Source organism: Protopterus annectens, chromosome 8.part0, assembly GCF_019279795.1.
Source record: "Protopterus annectens isolate FY-2018-M chromosome 8.part0, PAN1.0, whole genome shotgun sequence".
Classification (NCBI taxonomy): domain Eukaryota; kingdom Metazoa; phylum Chordata; order Ceratodontiformes; family Protopteridae; genus Protopterus; species Protopterus annectens.
The window spans coordinates 1,139,205,698-1,139,231,443 of NC_056741.1; the positions used below are offsets into that span (position 1 = coordinate 1,139,205,698).

General features: G+C 38.6%; 1 protein-coding gene across 3 annotated transcripts in view; it reads left to right on the forward strand.

Annotated features, from left to right (window-relative positions):
- Positions 1-25,746, forward strand: part of CHRNB2 (cholinergic receptor nicotinic beta 2 subunit) — a 975,665-nt gene that overhangs the window by 880,988 nt on the left and 68,931 nt on the right. For all 3 annotated transcript variants that reach the window (XM_044080649.1, XM_044080651.1, XM_044080650.1), the window contains exon 4: positions 10,051-10,095. In XM_044080649.1, the coding sequence (XP_043936584.1) occupies positions 10,051-10,095 (45 nt within the window). The remainder of the gene's footprint in view (positions 1-10,050; positions 10,096-25,746) is intronic.

Sequence of the window (25,746 nt, forward strand, 5' to 3'; positions counted from 1 at the left end):
CAGATTTGGATGTTACCTTTGAGATTGCAGACGTATGTGAAGAGGTCCTTGTGATTGTCCTTAGTGGATGTGGCCAATTTGGAGACAAAGTTAGCCTTAAGAGGATTTCACCAGTGACCTTATTTGCTTCTTCAGACAAAAGAGACATTGCTTCCAACTTGGCACCTGCTCCTTCTTGGTCCTGGACAGCAATTTTTTCCTTTTATTATAGAGTTTGTTTATTGCTGCTGTCCACCAGACAGGCTTACTCTTCCTTGAGGAAGCTGATTTGGTCCTGTCAGGTATTGCTGAGTCCATACAGCTATGTAGGTGCTCATGTAGTTTTTTGGTGTAGGCTTGGACATTAGTGCTAGTTCCAACTGAAGGGACAGTGGCTGTGAAGCTGCTTATACCTGCTCTCAGGGGACTGTAATAAATTTTGGAAAGGTTTTTTTTTTTTTTTTTACCCTGACAAGGGGAGATCAGGGGAGATGGTGACTTCGAAAGTGATAGCTTTATGGTCAGATCTTACCAAGGAGAATGACACTGTAGGGGGGCTGCAGTGGCTACTCATGTTGGTTAGTACCAGGTCCAAGATATTTTTACCTCTCTTGGGGGTGTTGACCAACTGATCCAATGCATTGACTTTGACGAAGTCAACATGGACATTCATGTTTGGGCTCAAATAGATCTTCCACTCTATGGTTGGGTAGTTAAAGTCACCCAAGATCAGGGTAGAGGGTTGAATCTTGATGGATTCAAGTAAGTCCAGATAGGTGGAGTGGGCATCCTGAATCATGGCTGGGGGTCTGTATCTAGCTATAATTTGAATAGGTGTTTTGTCAACAGTTAACTGTACTTGGAGTGTCTCCTGTGCGTCACACTGTTTGAGCAGCTTGAAAGTGTGTATGTCTTTGATAAATATTGAACCTCCACCTCCTTTGGCTTTGTAGCCCTCCATTTGGGGTGTGAAAGTATGGTAGGATGAATAACCTGGTAAGGCTGGGATGCTCTCCACAGCTTTGAACCAGGTTTCAGTGACTGCACAAATGTCAGCATCCTCCAGGACAAGGAATGCTTGCAATGAGTGCCATTTCATGCTAAGACTTCTAGCATTTAGCAGCATGACCTTTAAATTTCATTTAGAAGAATTTTTCACGTTGGTAATGTTATGCTCATGACTTTGCCTAAAAAAGCACTATGGGGGAGGCAAGCGCCTTTGCCAGAAGCCTGAAGCCCATGAGAGATAGACGAAGGCCATCTCTGGCAAAGTTTTGAGGTCTGTCAGTCATGTCCTCCCAGGCTGTCAGGTCCTGGATCCCCTTGGAATGACACCAGAAACTAAGCCAGTTTAAAGTTAAAGTCAATCATTTTCTGTTTGTATTGAGGCATCATTCTGGGTGACAGTAAGATACTGCTTAAGGCTAGGGACATACCTGCCTGGGACACATATTCAGTGAGCTCAAGCATGTCTGTCTTCATATAGTCCAGAGAGGTACGTCTCAAGTCATTTACACCAACATGAACTATGACAGTCATAACAGTACCTCTTGTTAACAGACTTGAGTGTGTGTGTGTGATGTGGAGGATTCTAGCACCTGACAAAGTAACTTACTGTGGCTATCAAGTCAGATTCCTTGGTTTCTCATCACTGACTCACTTAATAATGGGGTGTTATCAATGCAGTAGGTTGAAACAATTCACTGTTTCACAAACGGAATGATACTGCATTTCTTGTCATTTGGCTTAGGCCATTTTTGGTGTACCAGGTGTTTACTCATGTTAATTCATTTTGAAGAGTATTTTGGATGAACTTGACAACTATGCCCATCTTTTAGTCATCTGCAAATTTGGTTAATCAGAGATTAGCGCTGTCAGTTTTAAAGTGAGAGAAATGAATGCCAAACAACACAGATCCTTGGAGGGGGATGCCAGTAGTCACATTCTGCCTGACAGAGAAGGTGTCACTAATTTTGACATTGTGTGTTCTGTCCATCAGTCATGTTGTTATTCATCTTACTATATAGGCATCAGTGTTTAAGCCATAGGCTTACTTACAATTCCATCCTGTAGTATGCTGTTAAATGCCATGACCAAATTAAGATAGGCAGCATGCAGCATGTGTCCAGTGTTCACAGGTAAGTACTAGGCCAGCTGCCCTTCTTGTCTATTTTAAGCTTAGCCAATTCCCCAAAGGTAAGAATCAAACCCTGTACTTTGTATCTGTGAGGTAAACATTTTAACCACTATGCCAACCCTCTCACCAGAAGCATGACCTACCTTTTACAAAGCTGAGTTGCTGTGAGTTGAACCTAATCAGAGCTTTGATGTTGTGATTTAGGTCAGTAATGATGCATTCCATGGCTATACTTATAAGGCTTGTAAAGCTAATGCTTCAGTAGCTTCCGATGTCCACGGTGGGTCTGACCTTGTGGAGGAGCTTCGCTACTGCAGTGTACCAAGATTCATAGGCATAACCTGTAGATAGGTTTAGGCTTAGGTTAAGCAGTATAAGGAGGGAATCACTGAGTGTATGTTTGACTCTTAAGAAAGCATGTTGCTGTGGTACTTGCAAAAACAATGTATTCATTTTCTTCAACGTGAAGATTTATGGGACTTAGTAAAATAAATGTGTAATGTTGGAAAGTCTTTCATGTAAAAGAAGAAATTAATTTACCACGCTATAAAAATCAGTTTTACAATTAGGGAGTGGAATTCTATGTTTAGATTTATTGGATACATGAAATAATAGCATCACTTGTACCAGGCTGTCGATTTTCATTATTTCGATCGCTACTTTAATGTTTTGTTTTTTTTTTTAATTGTTTGGTGATTTAAGCTGTATGGCTATCAGTTTATATGTTGTTTGGCAAAGTTTTACAAGACCTACCCCCATTAAGTTAGAATTTCTTCAGCTCTGAATTAATCACTGTTGACAATTGCACCTGCCTTCTTTACTGCAATGATACCGCTAATGAATACTTATACTCATTTCTATGATTGTGGGATTGCTTTTATTGCAGAGTTTTATTTATTAAATTGTATGTGTCTGGACTGTTTCTCCCTGAGTCTCCTCTGTAAATTAACTCTTTCTATCTTAACCAATCTTGGAAGGGAGGGCTTGTTGAGGAAAGTGTGAATAAAAGTGCTAATTTATTACTTTTGCCATTGTATGAAGGAATGCTGTTTAAACTGGATTGGATGTGATTGGAAGACAATGGATTATGAAGGGGGGGGATATAATGTACGGCAACAAACATTTAACTTGGTTGTTGATAAGTACATTTATTAATAGTGATTTAGGAGTATCTTTAGTACTGGTGTGTTTCTGGATAGTAAATGCTGTTGTTTTCTTGATATTTTACTTTATTAGAAGGATTGCTCCCACATCTAATTTTCTTGCTAAGCCAGTTATAAAACATGAGATATTTGTCATTATGTACATAGATTGACACTTCTGACCATGACTAAGTGACTCCTAGTATATCTGAATTATGTAATACTACCCTTGCATCAAAGATGTCACAGACACTATTTAATCGCATATTAACATGAATAGTCTTGAGACCTTTAGTTTAATTTATGGCTGAAGCTAAAGGAGGGTCTGAGACTGGTGCAGGGTTGGAGTACACTGGACAAGAGGGGCTATATTAGAGAGGGAGGGATGGGTGAGTTAGTGGATTAGAAAATTGTGCTAGATACTGGCTTTATGGTGTTGCTGAGTGAAAGAGTTGGCAGAGTGGTAAGATGAGCTTAATCCAGGTTTGAGGGTTAATGTTTTCTAACATCATAATTAGTAGTGTTATATAAAGAAAAGACACCTCTATTTTCCCATCTTTACACATAGAGTTGGGGTATCACAATTGTGACCATCATCTATAGCCCCTGTTTACACCATTGGATGGCTGACATATTCTTTTTAAATATTTTTCAGTAAAAGTTTAGTGCTTGAGAGAAAGTGAAGTCTGGTGTATAACTGTTTAAAGCAGAGGTAGGGGACATATTTTTAAATGGAAGGCCATATGGTATTAATGTTATTTATGAGGTGGGAGTTTTGTGTTGGTAGTATGTGGTTTATTTTAGTCACCAAACAGTCAGTACATACAAGAGTTAAACAAAAGAAGAGGAGTTGAAGTAGTTAATTAGATTGCCAATAGTTGTTTTTAGCAGTCTTAGTCATATTGCTTAAGTGTTTAATGAGAGGTGAGAGGAGTTGGTAGGTAACCTTGAGTTTAATGAATGGTGATATGTGGCAAGTAGAGGGGAAATTTAAGGTGTAGGAGCAGATAGGTAGGTCACTAGAATTAGCTGTCCTAAAGGGTGATATAGTAATATTAGAGGGTGACCAGTTGTAAGGTGGATAGCATTAAGGGGAGTACCATACCTCTCAACTGTCCCTGGTTTACAAGGACGTCCCTGATTTTGACTTAAATTTTAGCTCTGTCCCTCTTAATCCCTCTTAACACTTGTGGATTTTGGACAAAAGGTGGTGAATTATACTTAATAATGACAATAATTAAGAGCTGAATACTTATTTTACTTCAGGAAATCTATACTAATTCACATTCTCTACTTCTGTTAATGCCTCAAGTTAATAGAACTAATATTTTAAAAGTGTCCCTGATTGTCCCTGATTTTTCTGGATTTGTCCTTAACTTTTTCTGGATTCGTCTCTGCTTCTGTTGAGATTTGTCCCCAGTTGGTTGAGAGCTATGGGGAATACTGAATATTCTAGTAGGATGGTGGCAGCATGTCAGTAGGTAGAGTAGTGGAGTAGTAGTAATAAGATATACTGACACCAAATGATTATCCTGTAGGTAATGCTGGAGAATTATGGAGAGTATTAGGAAGAAATGAGAGTCTAATAACTATAATCACATATTGTTTACAACACAGCTTCCATATTGATCTAAGCATCTTCTTTGTATCTACATGAGACATATATTTTACAATTTTATCTGCAATGGTAGGAGGTATACCATAGATTGTATGATATTCATTTTGTATGTTTAAACCAAGATTCAGTACTATTACAGGTATCAGCAATATCCAAAGAAAGGAAATCTTCCAAGTCACCCGTTTTATTAACACCTTTATTAAAGTATCACTTAAGATAAAGGCAAACTTGCATTAATATAAAACAAACCATATTAACATGTTTTCAGTTACATATGTTGTATATCACATGTTCCTTTTTATAACATTTATCAGTCCATTACATAAATTTCTCAATTCCTGACTTTGCTTAAACCTCGCGCCTCCTGCAAAACATTACTCTGCATTTATTGTTCCCACAATTTCTTTTTATTTCTGTGTAATTTGCTCCTTCCCTTTTCTAAAGTTCCCACTTCCAGTTCTTTTATCTCTGTTACAATATTCAGTACTTCAAATACAATTGGTTTATACTCTGATTTCCATTTTCTAGTAATTGCTTGTTTGGCAGCCACCAGAATTAACCTTAACAAGACCTTACTGTGTCTAGGCAATTCAGATCCTGTGTCCCAGCTGAAAATAATAATTTCCTTAGTTACAAACATTTGCTCACCCAATATTTCTGACTAAGTATTCTCTACAGAGTGTTTAAAATCTGCTATTTCATTACACTTCCAAAACATATGTTCCCAGTTACCTCTTTCTTCTTCATCACACCTCTAACATGAAGAAAATACTTTGGAATCTGCTTGGGGTATAAAAATACCAATACAAACACTTCCAAACAAAAATGTTAAATGTTCTATTCTTCGGTGAATACTCAGGAGCCATGCAGATGTCCTCTCATTGTTCCATTGTAAATTGCTTATCCAATCTCTCTTCCCAAACATTTTCACTACTTGTATCTTACTATCCATGTCCATAAACAAGAGGTTCCAGTTTCTTAGTTTTTGTGTTCTGTTTAGTCTCTTCTCTCATAGCCTTATCTGCCATAACATAAGTCTTTTTAATCTTTTTAATCTGTAACCCTAAATACTTTAGCTTATCATGTCTACATAAATATGATTATTATTGAACGAGTTCATGGGTGGGTACATAATTTATGGCTATAGCCTTTTTATCTTTATTAATTTTATAAAACTGTATCAAAATGTTCCACAACATTGAGATGCCATTTTCTAGATTTTCCAGGGACAGCATAATATCATCTGCAAATAAAGCCAATTTTTCATAATTACCATACCAATTATATCCCTGAATTTCTGAGTCCATTATTTTCATTGCCAATGGCTGTAAATAAAAAGCAAACAAGAAAGGGAAAGAGGACACCCCTGCCTGGTTCCTCTGTTTAGACACAACTTATCAGGGAGGAACCCTCCCACTTTAATTCTTGCCTCTGATCCTTCATATGTTCCCCTAATTGACCTTATTATTGTACCAGGGAGTGCAAATGCTTCCATTGTCCTACTCATAAAATTTCATCTTACTCTGCCGAGTGCTTTCTCTGCATCAAGACCCAACAACAACCTTGGTATTTTCTGATCTTTGGATTATCATTTTTCTATTAATGTTGTCAGATGTTCGCCTCCTCTCCACAAAACCACATTGATCCATATCTATTAATTCTGGCAACACATTTGCCATTCTTTTGGCTAGTGTAGACATAAACACTTTATAGTCATGGTTTAAAATATAAACGGGTCTATATTAACCTGGGTCTGATGGATCTTTACAGTCTTTAGGTATTACAGGCACCACAGCTTTCTTTCAAGATGTTGTTGCTTCCCCTCCTTTTAAAACACTGTTAAACAAAACCTTCCAGAGCTTTATCACTTTCTTCCCTCCTAACTTCCTAGCTTTCACAGGAATACCATCTGTTCCTGAAGACTCTCCTGCAGAATGATAATACTTCACTGGTTTATGGCATCTCGTCCTATCATAACTGTTGATTGTTGAGCCTCACCTACCTCTAAACGTGACACACTTAAGTCTTCCACAAATATTTCAATTTGTGCTCTTGCAACATACATATATGTTGTCATTGTGCTTATTTATTGTCGAGAGTTCTGAAATTCAGTAGTCACCCTCACTTCTGATTTTCAATTTTTTTTCTTTTCTTTCCTTTTTGTTTTACACTTTTAAAAATGATGAGAAACTTTCCTGTTTATTACTTATACTACCCAAGGAGAGAGAAGAAGCATGTCAGATGAGATCAGCCTGTCTGCTGCCACATCTCACTCCAGGCTTTCAGTAACTGAATCCCCTGTGTATGACACCATGTCCTTATCAACTGATTTAAGGCCAAAATTATGTCATTACATACAAGTACCATATGAGCTGATGTAAATACTTTAATAAGCAGATGTGTTTTTCTATGTTCATTGCTACTAGACATTTGCTGCATAACAAGGAGGGAGGACCTACTTATATTGTTCAGACCAACAATGACCATGTCATATTTAGACAATATGTTATACCCTTGTTAAGATGTCTATAATTTTAGTACTAGGCAGGCAGATCATACTGACAAACTTCTTATTAAGTCCAGTGAAGTATGCACCTCCTTCCCTTACATTTAAGTCACTGATTACTAAGGTGTTTTGGGGGCTTCCAGGTCACCGTGTCTGCCTTAAAAACTTTTGAGACTGACCTGATTCATTGTTAATCCAGGTATTTTCTTCCTATGTACTCTGTCCACTGCCAAGAGATAGTGACTGTATGTTTGCTTTTCTGTAGTCAGTGAGATATCTATGTAATATGATACGTGTATGAGCTGTGGTTCAGAATTCTTTGGATATACCTAAAGTTTTTGTAGATGTAGTGTTCAGAACTTCTGCATGTGCATTGGTTGGTGTGTGTGCATATGCTCACAAAGTGAGGCTGAAGCTGACAGTTTACTTTGGATATACTTACATTTCTCAGTCTTGCAGATACTTAAAGTCTTGTGAAAAAGCAATGTATTCTCTCTGAGCATAATTGTCAGGAGGGGCATGAGTCAATATGCAATAACAATTTGTGATCACCTTTGTGGTTTGGTTCTGATAAACATTTCAGAAGTAGTACAATGCAGAACATCAGTTTGGTTGGACATGATTCATCTGGTTTGGTTGACAGGTGCTACAGTCCATTACCTTGCCTAGAGCCCCATTTGACTATGATCCAGCTACAGATTTTGCAGGTTAATGCTGAAATTGACATATGTCAGATGCAGTTTTATTTCAAACACTGCAGCCTAGATCTTGTTTTCTACAAGGTTGTGATACACAAATTTATAGAAAAAATGTCAATCATTTGTTCATCTCAGCATGGAAGTGAGAAAGTCTATCAACCGCAAGTGTCTATTATTCAAATTCTACCTCAAAGTGATGTTGGTTCACAACAATATATAATATTACCATCCTCCCAGAGTGAAAGTAATCCTTTTGTTGCTATGGAATTTCAGCTTAGTGAAGATGCAGTCCAGAATGAGAGATGCTATTCAAAGTGCTATTCCAAAGCAATATGTTGCTTTAGAGGATTGTATCTAGGAAGTGTTGAGCTATGGTGGAGTGATAAAAAGTTAAGTTTTTATAATGACTGCATATAATGTAAAGTAACTGTACATCTTCTAAGTATCCTTTTTCAAAATTCAATATAGAAATGTTTGAATTGCCATATATGTTGATATTGTATTATATGACATGGTAGTTAGCTGTGGTGTTAAAGTGAATATAAAATCAATGTATTTAAGCCTAAATGGTACAGAATTATTTACTATTTAAGTAAGAGGGTGTATCAGACATGTGTGTAGTAGATAGATTCAAGAGTGAGCTACCAGCAAAGGGTATGTGGCACATGGTTATCCAAAGCTGAGTTAGAGTAAACCATCTGAGAGGTGCAAATCATGTCTCTCACTTCTTCAGCCTGCCTTTACTGACGGTATGTGTAGCTATCTGTATCCAGATACTGCAAGTGATTGTGCAGTCACTATGCAGAAGATGGCATTTCCTGTACAGAATCAGTTTTACAGACAAACATGTGCAAGAGCAGTGCAACTGTTTATAGGATGAGTGGTCTGCATACTAAAGAATAACAAATGTTGAACTATTAATAAGGAGATGCTCAGGCAAGTGAACTGCAGACTAATCACTTTGGCAGTTAATATTAAGGGACACAATAATAATCTTAGGATGTACAGCATGACGTCTGAAGTGTCACTGCATACTTCCATGCTGAAAGTGATTTTGCAGTCACTGTGTGAAATGGCAGAGAGTAGTCCTACTTTAGTTGCACAGTTCTTGAGACAGAAATGTCTGGAAGCTACATTAAAATTTGATACAAAAGTGTTAATAAATACAATTATAGTCATTTGTTCAGAGTTCACTAGGATATAATTGAAAAATGCAGGATTAGCTTTCAAGAAGAAAAAAGAACAGTCTCTTGCAGGGAAAAAGATCATGATGCAGGTCTGCATAATGTTAAGTATGGAGTTAGGAAGAGCTGAGTGGTAAGTCTGCAGCTTGTGTTTTAATAATCTAGTATACAGTATACATTTTTGCTTTTTTCTAAGTTCTACTGACTAGTGCCATGTATATGTACATGTATGCAGATGGGAAATGTGTTTAATGTAAACAGTGATGAGAGGGCAGCTCTTAATTTTACAGCACTTTCTTAAATCACCACTAGATACTATTGGTGTTCACTGTAGCAAACACAAAGAGAAATTCAACTAGATATTTTGTCACTTCCCCTTTCAACACACTGAAAGGAGAACTGTGTTATCTGTCATTGAGATCTAAATGAATTTGTCTGAGCTGGCTATATGCCACACTGATGATACTTTATAGCTGAGCAACAAACAAGCACTATAGTTTTAGTTTATTAATATTAAGACTATAATTATTTTTTAAACCTGCGTTAAGTTAAATCTTTGGCGAGTGTTCATCTGAAGTCATGTTACAATTCATGTATGCCTCTAGGACTAGACTGCCTAATGATAGCTGACAATAATTTAGAACTCAGGTTGCGCAGTGGAGAGGATTCCAGAACATAATCAGTGGTATTGTAGTCTTCTCATTGCATACTAGAAGATGTTTAAGTGTTTACTTATACTGTAGCCGCTTTAATGACAGCACTCAATAATTCCCATTTTCTTTTCAGCATGAACGAGAACAGATAATGACCACTAATGTCTGGCTAACACAGGTAAGTAAAAATTTTTTACAGTCGGATAATGATGATATACTGTATCTTCTAAGTGCCAAGTACTGGAATTAGTTCTTTCTCTCTTTTTTTCCTGCAACTCTGCACTCCATTTCTTATCCTGATCCATGCTCACTTCAGCTGTGTAAGTTTCCCTTTCTACACTGTTGTTAGATACTTCATATTGTCAGATTAATGTAAATAATAATCTTATCTGCTTTTATGCAGCCACCTCTTCCTGTAACTTATTTTTCTATCAATACACTGTCTTCAGATGAGGTTGTATGTGTCCCTTCTGTCAGCCAACTTGTAATCCTGCCTTTTTCTCTCTCTTGTCTTCTGCTTATCCATCTTTCATTTCCCATTATCCTTCCTGTATCACGTTAATGGCCACTTCTTCTCTTTCTGTCCCTCACTGTCTGTACTTTCCTGTCCTGTTCTTCCAGTAGCTCCAGAACATTTGCTTCACATGTATTTACTTGTATGTCATTCCCTTATTTGCTCTTTTGAGCTTCTTGTTTCTTGCATCTTCTTTAGCCCTCTGTATCTCTTCCATGCATCCTTAATTACTCCCTCTGCTTCATTTGCTCCCACTAACATTTTTCCTATTGTATTTCTTGGCTAGATAATTTTCTCCTATCCTACCAACTTGATTTCCCCCATTTTGCTATTTTCTGTTCCCAGTCTTTCATCACACTCCCATTCATCTTTGTTTTTCATTTTAGTAATATGATGGCCATTACAATAAGCTCTTGTTTGTGTTTCACCACTGAATTTCATTGGTTTTCTGAATTCACATTTTTATGTGCTCAGTTATTTGTAAATGTACTGATCTTTGCTGTTCTTACCCATATAGGTTTTTATACATCTTAATTGATTTGTAATGTGGATATTAATTGTGTTGCTTAATTACTGACCATATGAAATGCACCCAAGAATGAGCTATGTTAGTTCACTGTACTGTTACTGGTAATACACTTAAACAAATGAAGAAAGAAATAAAATGCAATTGCTGTGCTTCAGGGCCAACCCACCAACATCGTTGTTAGGTTTCTATCTGTGAGACTTAACATTCTGGTTCAGAAAAAAGACTCCTGTTAGTAGAAGGTCATTTAAGGAGGTAGAAAATTAGTACCCAGTGGCTGCCATCTATCCCAGTAAGTGACACGGCAGTAGACCAGCCTAGGAGGTGATTCCTCAATGTATGTAAACATGGTATACAAATTTAATTATTAAGAAATGTATTCCTCATGTTCTTCTGTTTTTATTAAGCTAAACCCAGTCTCTGGCCTATTACAGCTGACTGTGAAATTTGTTATATTTCAAACACTTTTGGAAGTCTCGAATTTGACTGAAACCAGTTTACATTTTCAATCTGTTTGCTTAAACTCAAATATTGTTTTAAATAGTAAAATAAACAGAAAACTAAATCCAACAGATAGCAAGTAAGCTAAACTTTTTTGTTAAAATGTATGTGAGAACATTAATCTCCAAAATACTGAGACAACATCAAACAATGCAATGCTAAAACAATTTAAACTGTTTAACAGCCAGTTAACATTTTACAAATCAACTGACTAGTCAGAAGTCATTTGATGTGGCTGTACAGCAAGCAAAAAATATTAAATAAAAATGTTTTATTGGTTAGTGTTTACTGCTGTAAGGTCCTTTTCTTTTTAACCAGCCTTAAACTGACCTGTTCATTTAGTCCTGGATGTGCAAAAGCATTTAGCCTTACAAAGCATACATATTTATGTTACTAGTTTATGCTGTAGATTGCCTCCCCTAAAATCTAAAACAAAATAGTTTATGCTGCAGATTGCCTCCCCTAAAAATCTAAAACAACTTCTAATATATAAACAAACCTTTAAAATTAGGGCATGTCACATTATACTACGGAAGAGCATTTTTTTCTGTTTCTCTTTATTATACCATAAGTGCTTTGTGCTTTCATGAGTCTTTTTTCTTAAGGATCTAGATAGACAGTGTACATAAAATGCTAAACACAATTTGGATCCTGCAGCATTAAAGATCAAGTGCCAAGTTTTGTTTGTTTGTTTTTTACCATTTCTTTTTGTTGTAATCATGCCCTTGTCTTGTTAAGTGAGCTTTCTTATTCTAAAATGTGTAGTTTGTACTTTAGTTATGTCAGTGAATCTTTACTTATTAAGTTTAATAAACTGGTGTCTCTGTTTACTATATGCTGAACAACTGTCCCGTTATTTCCTGATTCCATGCACAGCCTTCTGATGATGTATTACATGTATAAAACAGTTTGTAGTGGGTTAGCATGTTTTCCATAGTCTGCAGCATATATCATTATAAAGTAAACTACAGTTCCATAAGTCCTACTTACCTGTAACAGTACATGTTCGTAGAACACACTGCCTTACTGGCATATGGGTAGTGGTGCTTTGCTACACTACCTCTGGCAGTCTATCAAAGCTCAGAGCTCCTCCCACTTGCCTGTTGTGGGTGTGAAGGACAAGTCACCACACAGGACCAGGACTGTCTTTCAAACCCACAGACAGGACCCATTCAGTTTTCTAGGGTCCAACAGGAGGAGCAAATGAAAATGCAACCTTAGTGAATACCTACTGTTCCAAGCCACAAAACACACACACACACACACACACACACACACACACACAAACACACATATGCACACACACAAAACAATGAGGCTAATGAACAAAACACAGCAGCAAGTCCAACAACAAACTCTATGCATCCAACAAAAGGGAAATGCTGGGAGGTTACTGCCAATAAGGTAATGCGTCCTATGAACATCTACTGTTACAGTTAAGTAGGACTTAAGAAGCAACTGTACTATGTTCAACAAACCTGCTTTACTGGCATATGGGTAGATTCCCAAAGCTTTCCTAATCTGGGAAAAGGAAGGATAAAGGTCCAGGAGTCCCCTGGAGAATAGTCCTCATTAAGCCTGCTCAGGATTTAGAAAAAGCATTTGGCTTATAGTACTTCTTAAAGGTTTGGACAGAGGGCCAAATCACTGCTTCTAGAATAGTCTGAGTCCACTCTTTTCCAGTATGTCACTGAAGAGGAAAAGGGCCTGGTGTAATGTGCCTTTACTTTGCTTGGATTCACCTTGCCATGGCAAGTATAACAAAAAACAATACCAGAGGGCAACCAACATGAAATGATTTGCTTAGAAACAGGTTAACCTTCCTTTGCCCATGAGAAGAAAATAAATAGCTTTTCAGTGTTCCTAAAGGATTCCATTCTGTCAATGTAGTACCTGAGCTGCCTGTGCACATCCAAGGTATGAAGTATCCTCTGTTCTTTATTTTTAGGTTCTGGGAAGAAACAGAGAGATAAATAGACAGATTAAGGTGAATTCTGAGACCACTTTTGGCATGAAAGAAGGATTAGTGCAAAACACAACCCTATGCCTGTGGAAAATCAGATAAGGTTGTCCCACAATATGAGCTTGCAGTTCAGAACATTTCTTGCAGATGACAGAGCAATAAGCAAAATAGTTTTTCACATTAAAAACTTGAGATCAGCTTGCATCTCTGGTTCAAAAGGTGGCAACGTGAATTTTTCAAGAAGATCAGCTGAGATCCCATGAAGCAGGAATTTGCTTGTGAGGGAATCTGATCTGCAAAACTCCTTTCTTGAAGTGTTTTACCAAACAAGAAGAGTGAGGGGGATCCATGTGCAGAGATGGCCACAAAATACACATTAATGGACACATATGATAAGCCATCATGAAGTATCTCATGTAAATGTTTCAAGACCAGAGAATTTTAACTTCAGTTTACCCTCTATTTCTACTTAGGCACCACTTTGAAAACCTGATCCATTTATACACATAAAATGTTCTAGTAGAAGGTTTTCTGGCCTATTTTAACACCTGCTGCACATCTTCATGAAACATGTTCCTAAACAGTCAAGACTGAATAATCCAGGCCATAAGTTGAAGCTTCTTTGAAATGGGATGCACCAGTCACACATGAGACTGTGTGAGCAGATCCAGAGTGTGAAAATGTCTGTGATAATTACCCTTGGCCAACACCATTAAAATGAAAAAAAAAACAAAATTGCCTGGGCCAATAGGGGGGGTCATCACAATGCTCTTTGGTATATCTTTCTTTCTTTCTTTCTGAACCTTCAGAAGTACCTTGTGAATTAGTGGAAATAGTGGAAACAAATAATAGAGGGACATTTCCATCCAAGGGAGCAAAAATTTATCTGCCCTCCATGGGTGCAAGGATGTCTGGAACAGAATTTCTCCAACTGTCTGTTTTGAAGGGAGGTGAACAGATTTATTTGAGGTATTCCCCACATCTAGACTAGATCCTGGAACACTACTGCCTTAAGCTTGCACTTGTTTAGGTCCGCCCAGGATCTGCTTAGTCTGTCTGCCACAATATTCTCCTCTGATGGGGTGTATAACACCTGAAGAGTAACAGAGTGCTGTAAAGCAAGCTCTTGGGACATTACTGACAACTAGCATGAAAGGTATGACCTTGTACACCCTTGTTTGTTGAGGTGTCCCCATCACTGTGGTATTATTTGTAACCATTGAAGAGGCACCAGAGTCCACACGTGATGAGGGACTTTCAAGCTATGAGTCACTGCAGACATCTCCTTGATACTGATGTGCTTCAATGTGTCTTTGGGCCTTCAAATGGCTTGCACTATCATCCTCATGAACACAACTGCACAAACAAAGTCAAACAAATTTGTATGAACTGATTGCACTACCATCAAAGGGGAGAAAGGAATTCCTGGAGTGATACTCATCTGATCTCTCCACCACTGTAACTCTTGTCTGATGAAGGGTAGCACAACCAATTGGGATTCTGTGAGATGAAGGTGCTGGCTGCAGCAATTTCTGGCACAGTATTGAATTTCTCTTATGTAAAGATGGGCCAGTAGTATCATGAGAATCATGGATGCCATCAGTCCAGGAATTTTTAGGAATCCTCTTGCCAAGGCAAAATTCCTTTTGGAGAATTCCAGAAACACTGTTAGGTAAGACAAGATCTTATCTTCTGGAAGAAAGCCTTTCTTTTCTGGGAGTCAATTAAGCATCCCAGAAAGACTAATCTTTGCAAGAGTGTCACACAAAACTTGAACCCTAGCTGGGTGAGTAAGGCCGAGACTTTTCCTAGTGAATCCAAGCACCTGGACGCAGATGTTGCTCAGATCAGCATGTCATCCAAGATGGGAAAAGTGTGGATGCCTAGAGTCCAAAAGTGAACCACTACTGAGATAAGAGATTTGGTAAATCCTTGAGGGGCAGTCAAAAGCCCAAAGGGAAATACAGAAAACCCATAGTGTGAACCAAACACAACAAATTTCTGAAATCTCCTGAAGTGATAAGCAATGGGGATAAGATGATTTGCATCCTTCAAGTTCATGGTCACCATGAAATAATGGTCTGGCAACAGGGGGGGCACTCTCTGCAGAGTGAGAATCTTGAACTTCTGGACCTTGACAATTGTATTCAGAAAGAAGAGATCCAACACCAGCATCCATGACAGCTCTTTTTTGGGGACCAGGAAAATTCTGGACTAGAAACATCTCATTCTTTCCAAAGGAGAGGCATGTTCTATGACCCTTGTTCAGCATTTGCTGGAGAATAGGAGGAAATAAAGTTTGCTCCAGTGGATGAGGGGAATGTTCTTTCCACTGCCATCTGTAACCCATGCCAGCAATGTTGACCACATATTTGTCAGATACTACTGATGGCCAGGCCGACTTATTGAGAGCTAAGTTTATAGACATGACACCTGGAAGCGGGCTTGAGAAAGACAGGTGCCACATTTCAGCATAGTTATAAGTTGGAAGGGGGATTATACTTTTTAGAAAGGAGCCCCTCTTGTTAGGTTTGATGGGGTTTTTGTCCTGCCATTTCCTTTTATTGCCTTGCCTTTTGTTTGGCTGGGGCTTCTTTTTGGAAGGTTGCCAAAAATTTTCCTGCTTAAAGAAGGGAAACTTGGGAATATGAAACATTTTTGACACCCTTTGCATGAGTTTACCTCTGTTGTCCAGTTTGATTAGCTGCTGTATCAAACACACACTCAGACTCAAGTGGAGCATTCAAAATCTAATTTTTTAACTCATCAACAAATTCTGGCTTTGCAACCAAGCATACTTCTTGATCACTACTGATGACAATGCATTTCTAGCAATAGTATCACCCCCCTCCAAGGCACTTTTTAAAGTATGTTTTGACACCTGAGAAACATTTGAAATTGCCTGTTAAGTGTTTCCCTAGTGCAATACCCAAACTTAAACAGTGTTTAGGGGTGCATAACAAAAGCTTCTTAATCGGATCTGTATTAGATTGTTGAAAGACGTGTTCATCGAACATGTCTTCACTGACACATAAACAGAGAACAAAGTAATCATGGAATGGCCACTTCAGCGAATTTTTCCAGGGGAAAAAATCACTTGGCCGCCATTGTGGATTTGCCCTTTTCCCCACTGTAGTGCAATCTCGGAGTTGGTATATTTAGTTAGGGGAGTGTGGGGGTGAAGCCCCCACTTTGTAGGGTTTGAATGTTTGTTTTGTGTTTCTTTGGCCAAGCATTTTTTTCCCCTGGGAAAATAATTCGCTGAAGTGGCCATTCAGTGATTACTGTGTCGCTGTTTATGTGTCACTGAAGACGTATTTGATGAACGCATCTTTCAACAACATAATATAGACTCTCTTAATGGCACCTAAGTGCTGTTACAATTTAGGGAGGCACTTAGCAAGTTTATCTTTTTTATCATTTCAGAATATAATCGTAGCACCCCATGCATTGGAAATAAATTCCTCTTGTACTTTGGCATACAGCAGTGATGGTGAATCTTTTGGGCTTGGCGTGTCAAAAATTTGGAAACTGCCTATCTTGACTTTGCTGGCGAGTCACCCCCCCACAGCCCTCAAGCAAAAGAGAACCAATTCTTTACATATTCATTTTTTTTAAAAAATACAGTCCAGTCATATGTGCTGCTGTGTATTATAAAAGTAAAAGAAAAATCAGTGACTTATGATAGATAAAACTATATGCGCACCAGTAATTGGGCTTAAAATAGTGCACCAACAACTTACCCTACTTTTAATAGCAATTTTGAATTGAACTGAAAAAAAAAATGGAATACACTGCATTTACTAACATCAATTAATGACTTTTTTGTTGCTGAGTGTTAATAGATAAGTGCAGGGTCACATATTTCTTGTATTTTTGTTCATTCATTTTCCTTAGTAACTCGGGTGTGTCACCTGAAATGTTGTGGCATGTCACCTTTGACACGTGTCATAGGTTCGCCATCACTGGCATACAGTGTAATAACACTGATATCATGGTGTAGTAAGCAGCTTTCTATCATCCTGTAGTAAACAGTTGACTACTCTGAAATTATTACATTACTTCATTTTCATCTTCACAGGTGCTTAAATTATTCCAGATGTTTTCTTTCCTGCACTAATTCGTTGCAGTATAATATATAAAGTCCCTGTACAGTAGGTATGTCATTGAGGTAATACACACATCTGTAGTTTTCTCCTTAAAAGTGATCAATCAATCCATTGGCAGACAATCATTTACTAGTTTTACATCTGTCTTATTACACTGTATTCCAAGCAGTATGCACTTTACGACGAATCTTATCCTATTCCATCTTACTTTTGGTACCATTCATTTGAATATAGCTGTGCCTATTTATTGATTTATTATCTGAGTAACTGTTTGTGCTGCATTCTGGTTGCTTTGTAATAAAATTTGCAGACTACAAAAACAGGCCAACCCACTACAAACTGTTTCTTCCCTCTACTGCAGTGGTGCACAACGTCTGGCCCCAGGTCCAAATCCGGCCCTCGACGCAACACCATCTGGCTCCGAGAAAGTAACCAAAATTTTTTTAAAAAAGTGAAAAAATGATATGCCTTACTCCAGTCACACAAACTTTCCAGCACGGGCTTACTTACCTAATTGACTGCAGTTGTGCACACCTCTAATTTTAGCTGCAGAAGTAACTATTCTTTTTTGTATATAACTTGTAGTCTGTAAACAGTAGTAACTTTCTTCAAGAGTTTGTAATAAGTCATGGCTGCAAGCCAGAATAAAGTTAAATGCAAAGTTGATGTAGAAAACAGGCAATTTCATGACTGCTGTCTTAAATAAAAATGTCAGTCACCGGTACCTATTGTTAATTCGTAATGACTTACTATGTTTTGAGGTGGCCCGCAGATGCATTAAGAATTCGTGTAGTGGCCCTCCTCACAAAAAGGTTGTGCACCACTGTTCTACAGCATCATCAGAAGGTGGAGCTGAATGGCTTGGAATCAGGAAGTAATTGGATAGTTGCTTAGCATACAATAAACAGAAACAGCAGTTTATTAAACTTAACAAATATAGGTCCACTGAAGTAATTAAAGGAAAAAAATACACGTTTTTGAATAAGAAAGCCCAGTTTACAAGAAGAAGGCATATTCATAACAAAATAAAAATGTTAAAAAAAATAACTTCACACTTGATCTTTAATAACATTCATAGAACTACAAAGGATTTGTGAACACACATATAAACATGAGTGGCTTCTGACTGGTCAGTTTGATTTGTAGAATTTGAACTCCTGTAAATGCTTTAAAATGTTTTCATATTAGTTATTCATTTTTCTGTTGAAGTCTTAGTATTGTGCTGATGAAAACGCTTTAATAAACTGGTTTCAAACAAATTCAAGATTTCTAAAAAAAAGTTAAGATAACTGAATAAGAGTTTTTAAAGTCAGTTGTAATCGGCTAAAGAGTGGGCTACACACTGATAAAATATTTTAGCCAAGAGTTTAAGTCCAAGGACCATCAGTTATATTTTTGCTTTGGTTTTTGATTTACCAACCAGCCATCTGTTATTGAAGGTTTTTTTTTAAATGGAAAAATAATTGAGGTTATGTATTTATTTTTTTAAATTATTAAGAGCTTTGAATTATGTGGGCCAGGTTATTCACAATACAAAACTATCATCTGAGTAATAAGATGACCATCACTGGGGATCCCAACATTAAAGTACAATAGTCCTTGGTTTGATCTATAGCCACGAAATGGGTCTATATCACTTCATCAAACTGTCACTTCAACGAGTGGCATTTCATCAAAAATGCCTTTCTTTAAATTCCCCTCATGTGGGGGGGGCTGTGCCCCCCACTCTCCACACTAATTATATATACGAACTACGAGATGGCACTACAGTGGAGAAAGGGCAAATTTCAGGATCCTCACTGTACCACAATCTCAGTATGAACAGTTCGATGAATGGCATGTTCAATGTAATTGCACTGAAAATGCCATTCGATGAACTGATTTTTCGATGGACTGATAGGGACCCCCATGAAATAAGACTAAATATATAACATTTAATTTGGAAAAACTACTTGTAACCTTTGATCTCAAAATGTAAGCCAGTATTTTAATGTCCATACACATAGTTTTCGTGATAGGGTACATAATTAGATTGCCAGGCATTTCTTTCATGCAGATATTAATGTTGTTACTATTGTCATAAAAACACGATCCTCCCCTGTTAGTGTTATCCCAAACTACTGTTGCCCAGAATGGATGTTTTATTTCATAGTTTGGCTTCATACCTCTCATCCTCTTAGCATAAAAATTCTGGACAAAGCACAGAATAATGGAGAGACAAAGGCCCAAAAATAGGGACATATTTTAAACATTGTTGTTACAAACTTACAGGGCCTGTATGGACATGCATTTTCATAATGTATGAAGTCTGAAACTCAAATTTCTGTCATTATTTTGTGACTTCCAACTTCAATGATTTGCCAGAAAACTACACATTTTATGAGGAACAGATCAAAAATCTAAGGCAAAAATCTGGACATCTGGGAACTCTATCTTACATCTCAAATGAGATCTGTCCACTATGGCAGATGGTGTATAGTTAAACTGCCAATGGTATAGCTTTCAGAATTCCTGATACATGCAGGCCCTCACAATAAACCAATTTGAGATAATTCTCCATAATATCAGCATTAGTCAACATCAACTTGACAAACTCTTAATGTTCGAGTTTTTATGAGTAATAAGACAATTACTTGTAATGTTTTTGGTCCAGTATTTGGCTTTAATAACATCAGTGTTCTTGACTGATTGATATTTTGTGCAATCCATGTACAAGCTATCATAAAATTTAATTGCATGTTATTCATATCCTATACAAATGTTTTATAAAAATCTGCTGAATATCCATCAGGTTCCAGATAATTACTTAGTTTTTGTTTATTCATAAAATAATTGTCATTAGATACACAAAATAGGATGATTTTACATGGATACCAGTATTATTATTTATTTATTGACATTTGATTACCAGGAAAGCCCCACTGGGTAGAACCCCATTTTTTCAGTGCAGGACTGGAGAGAAAAGCTCCAAATTATTACAGAACATTTTAAGAACAATAATTTTAAAATCTTCAGAAATAAAACAAAAACAATTGCAATTTAAATAACTATAACAAATTAGTGATAATATAAAGCATTGGTTAAGAATCGATACAAATTATATGACAATCATTTATTTATAGAAATGTTAGCTTGTAGAAAAATTAAAGGAATTGCAATATGAAGTGAGGGAAAACAGGCTTATTGTATATTTAAAGAGAAAGTCAGGGAAAATAATTTGATAGAAGTAAGTAAGTAAGTAAAGAAGGGGGAGCAAGAAGTATAAGGAATGATGTGTACAACCCAAGTATTTGTTCAGACTGCTGTTTTTAAACTAATAGTAGCAATATTAGCTTTATTTTCAATTTCCTGCAGTGGTAATAGGCTCAGTCAGTATTTTTAAAAGCTGACCCATGATTTACTAATATGTTAATTTAACTGCTGAGGCTGCCCACTAAAGTGTGCTAGCCTGTGTAAATCGATTTTACTGTTTGCTTAATTGCATTTCTGTGTGCTTTCCTGAAAAAACAAAAAACAAAAAAAAAATACTTGTTTTCCCACCTTTGCTCGACTAGTTTGGACCAGTATACAGGCTTTGCTGTATTCTGGGCTGTGTGTAGTTCCTGTGTTGGCCATTGCCTTACTTGGATAGAAGGAAGTTTCTGAGCTCACCAGTGGGAGTGGGGAGCCTTGAGCAGCCTATCTGTCCCTGGGGGAAGTGACCTCAGCACTTGAGCTGTAAATTATTGGTTGCTTTGGACCATTTCTAGCTCTTTTCAAGTTCCCTGTATAAAAATCCGCCTCAGGGCGTTTTCTGGCTATATACCCAAGCAGAGCTCCACGTGGTCCTGCAGAGGGGTCCTGGCAACAGAGAACTGAAAGAAGCGACCACTTTCCAGATTTAAGTATTTTTGGCTTTTTATCTGCATTGTCCTCTCTGGCTTTCATTTAACTAGCTATAACTGTTTTTGTGTCTATCTGCTGATTTCTGAAGTATCTGCACTTAAAAGTAGCATTTTGGTCGACTCTGGTCGATTAATACTGTTTTTTTGTTAATTTATCTGCTGAGGCTGCCCACTAAAGTGTGCTAGCCTGTGTAAATCGATTTTACTGTTTGCTTAATTGCATTTCTGTGTGCTTTCCTGAAAACAAAAACAAAAAAATATACTCCTTGTTTTCCCGCCTTTGCTCGACTAGTTTGGACCAGTATACAGGCTTTGCTGTATTCTGGGCTGTGTGTAGTTCCTGTGTTGGCCATTGCCTTACTTGGATAGAAGGAAGTTTCTGAGCTCACCAGTGGGAGTAGAGAGCCTTGAGCAGCCTATCTGTCCCTGGGGGAAGTGACCTCAGCACTTGAGCTGTAAATTATTGGTTGCTTTGGACCATTTCTAGCTCTTTTCAAGTTCCCTGTATAAAATCCGCCTCAGGGCGTTTTGTGGTTACATAGCGCAGCAGTGGTTATACAGATTTAAACTATTTCTGGCTCCGCCAAGTCTGCTCTTCAATTTTTCACTTAGAAAGCTCTACTCAGTCTATTTAGCTGTATATATTAGCACTGTTTTCCGGCCTTCTAGTCTTAGCAAGCACTCTTATAATAAAGTAAGCACTCTTATACTAAAGTAAGCACTACAGCCATCCACTACCCCCTATGAATACCCACTTCCCTTAAAGGCACAGCACTCCTTATAATATTCTAGTATGTCGAGTGGTAGACCACTAGCATCCTCTCTTGTTCAGCTGGTTAACCTGGGAATCTTAAGACAATGTTACAATTGTCTCATGTACACAGACAACCCTCTCCTCCTTCCTACTAACACAAATACTTGTGAGAGATGCAACTATATAGCCAGACTGGAGGCTGAACTCTCTCAACTCAGGACTGGTAAGACCAGACAGGAGGAGAAGGTACCCACACCAAGCAAAACCGGTCACACATAAAACCACCACCACTACAAACCAAACACATAAGAACACAAAGACATACTGAGGCTCTTATAAAAACTTACCAAAACAACAGAGGCCTCCAAAGCAGACACCCAGAAATACACCCCACAAACGTAACACCTACAACACATACCTCAAACAACAGGTGTGTCACACAATCACAGCCCCTAAGGCAAAACACTATGCCAGAGACATTAGTAATAGTTGACTCTATAGTCAGACACACCGTTCCACTTACCAGGCTGAATAAGAAGAGGGTAACGGTGAGCTGCCTATCGGGAGCTAGGATCCGCCACATTACACATGCACTCAGATCACTCCAAAGCAAGTACAAGTATGATGCAGTCATTGTCCATGCTGGTGTGAATGACCTGAGACGTACCTCCCTGGACTACATGAAAAGAGACATTGAGGAGCTCTCCGATTATGTAGCCCAGACTGGTATGACCCTGACCCTGAGCAGCATCCTGCCTTCACCAAGAATGATGCCTCAGTACAAAGACAAAATGATCAATTTTAACAATTGGCTTAATCACTGGTGTCATTCTAGGGGATCCAATGTCTGTCAGCCTGGGATGACATGCTGGACAAGCCGCGTTGGGAATGGCTTGCACCTGTCACCACTGGGCTTCCGGATACTGGCCAAGGCTCTTGCCACCCCATAGTGCCTTTTTAGGCAATGCTCAAAAGACAAATCAACCTCCGTAAAAACAAAAATGGAAAAATTAAGGGTAATGCTGCTCAACGCCAGAAGTCTAAATCTCAAGATGCAGGCACTCGAAGCACTTCTCAGTATGGAGAACATTGATGTCTGTGCAGTAAATGAAACCTGGTTCAAGGCTCCTGAGAGCACTCCAGCGCTACCAGGCTATACCTCATATCATGCTTTTCGGCCTCAAGTTCCAGGCCGAACCACAAGGAGGGAGTGTCCATTTTCATAAAGGACACCTACACCTCTCGATTGGTGGCTACCCATGAAGCATCAGAAACCATATAAGTTTTACTCACCATAGGCAAAACTGCCATACAACTGGTCGCATGTTATAGAACACCCTCCCGATCCCAGGAATCCCATCAAGCATTCCTGAAAACACTGGAGGATATGAATGTCACACCAAACACCATCATATTGGGTGACTTCAACTACCCCAACATAGACTGGGCCCACTATTCTAGCCCTAACACCCTAGCCCAAAGATTCCTGGAATTCATTAACTCAAATGCTATGGAGCAACTGGTCACTTCTCCTACGAGGAGAGATAATATACTTGACCTGATTATCACAAACATGGGGTCCAAATGCTCCGCACCGGATATAAACCCCTCACTAGTAAGATCTGACCATAAACTGATCACGTTGGATGTACATATCCCACCCCACCCCCAGAACAAAAGACTACAGTGAAAAATTTTTCAAAAGCTGACTTTACACTCCTTAAGTCAGAAATGATATCCTTTAAGCCTACTGGGTTAATGGAAACCACATCCCAAAATGCTGAATCCTACACAACAGCCTTCTACGGACATCTCCAAGAATGCATGGATCAAGCAATCCCAACTAAAACCAAGACCCTCTCCACCAACAGAAAACGCCCGGTTTGGTGGAATAAACAAACTGTACAACAAAGAAGGAAGCTACTGCAGGACAAAGCCAAATCCCACAAGGGAAAGGCTTCCTGATCAGCACAAGTAAAAACTACGTTCTCTCATAAAACATCTAAAGCCAACTTTGAGAGAAAGATTGCCAAGGATACCAAAGACAATCACAAGGCCTTCATCAATTATGTCAGAACCTTGGGAGGAAATTCTCAGATATGCTCTGAGTTGGTACACAACGACAAAAATTCACTGACCCTACCGACATTGCCAATATTCTGGCAGATAGGTTCAGTGCAAATTTCTCCCTCCCTCACCCCTAAAGATGTAGTAATTATCCCTGCTGAATGTAACCTACATGTCATCTCAGACATACAGGTGAAATCAGCACTCAACAAAGCAAAAACACAGCATCTATGGGACCCGATGGTATCCCGGTTGCGTGTTACGTGAACTTCAAGATGAACTAAACCCGCACCTAAAACGCTATTCAATCTTAGCCTCACTACAGGATATGTACTTGAACACTGGCACAGCAACAGTGGTCCCACTCCACAAAGGGGAAATTCTACTGACCCTGGTAACTACCGCCCATAAGTCTGACCAGCCTGGTCTGCAAGGCTATGGAAAGAATCATCATGGAACTCATAAATGGCGATATTGGAGATCTGCAGACCCTTGATCCCACCCAGTTCGGTTTTGTAAAAGGCAGATCCTGCCTCTTAAACCTGGTTGACTTCTTGAGACAGTCACTAGTGCCATCGACGAGGGCAAGGCTGTCCACACTGCCTACTTGGACTTGGCTAAAGCCTTTGACACAATACCACACTCTGGCATCATAGACAAGCTCAGCAGCCTAAATGTAAATCCATATGTCACAAGATGGGTAGCAAACTGGCTAAAACAGAACCCATAAGGTCAAAATTGCTGGAGCCATGTCAGACTCAAAACCAGTCACAGTGGTGTCCCACAGGGCTCAGTCTTGGGACCACTCTTATTCGGCATTTACTTCTCGGATGTGAAAGCAAATAAGGGAGGATTATGGCTGACAAAGTTTGCAGATGACTGCAAACTGGGTGCCATAGTTGATTCACCTGCTGACACACACATCCTACAGAAAGGTCTCACTGAAACGGACAACTGGTGCCGGAATCATGGCCTCAAACTTAACACCAAAAATGTATAGTCATCCCTTTGGGAAAAACAAAGTACCCACAAATTATCACATAGACAATAACCCACTGAGTGCGGAAGAAGTAATCAGAGACCTGGGGACTCAAGTCGATAGTGACCTCTCCTTTGACAACCATGTTGCCAAAGTGGTCAGAAAGACATTCTACCTTGCCCATCTCATCATGAAGGGATTCTCATCCAGATCAAAGGAGGTCATTGTACCTCTATATTCCTCACTTGTCAGGCCCATGATTGAATATAATGCTCCATTTGGGATGTATCTCACCCGGCACATGCAACAACTGGAAAGACCCCAGAAGTACCTCACCAAGAGGATCATGGGTCTCAAACATGTGCCTTATCCAGCTAGATTAAAGAAACTCCAGCTCTATTCAGTAGCATACCGCCTGCTCAGAGGTGATTTGTGCCTAACATATAGGGCCATGTCCAACCAAGAACTGATGGACATGCTCCATCTCAAAAATCCAGATCCACCAGAACCACGCGGGCTAAAGATTTCAACC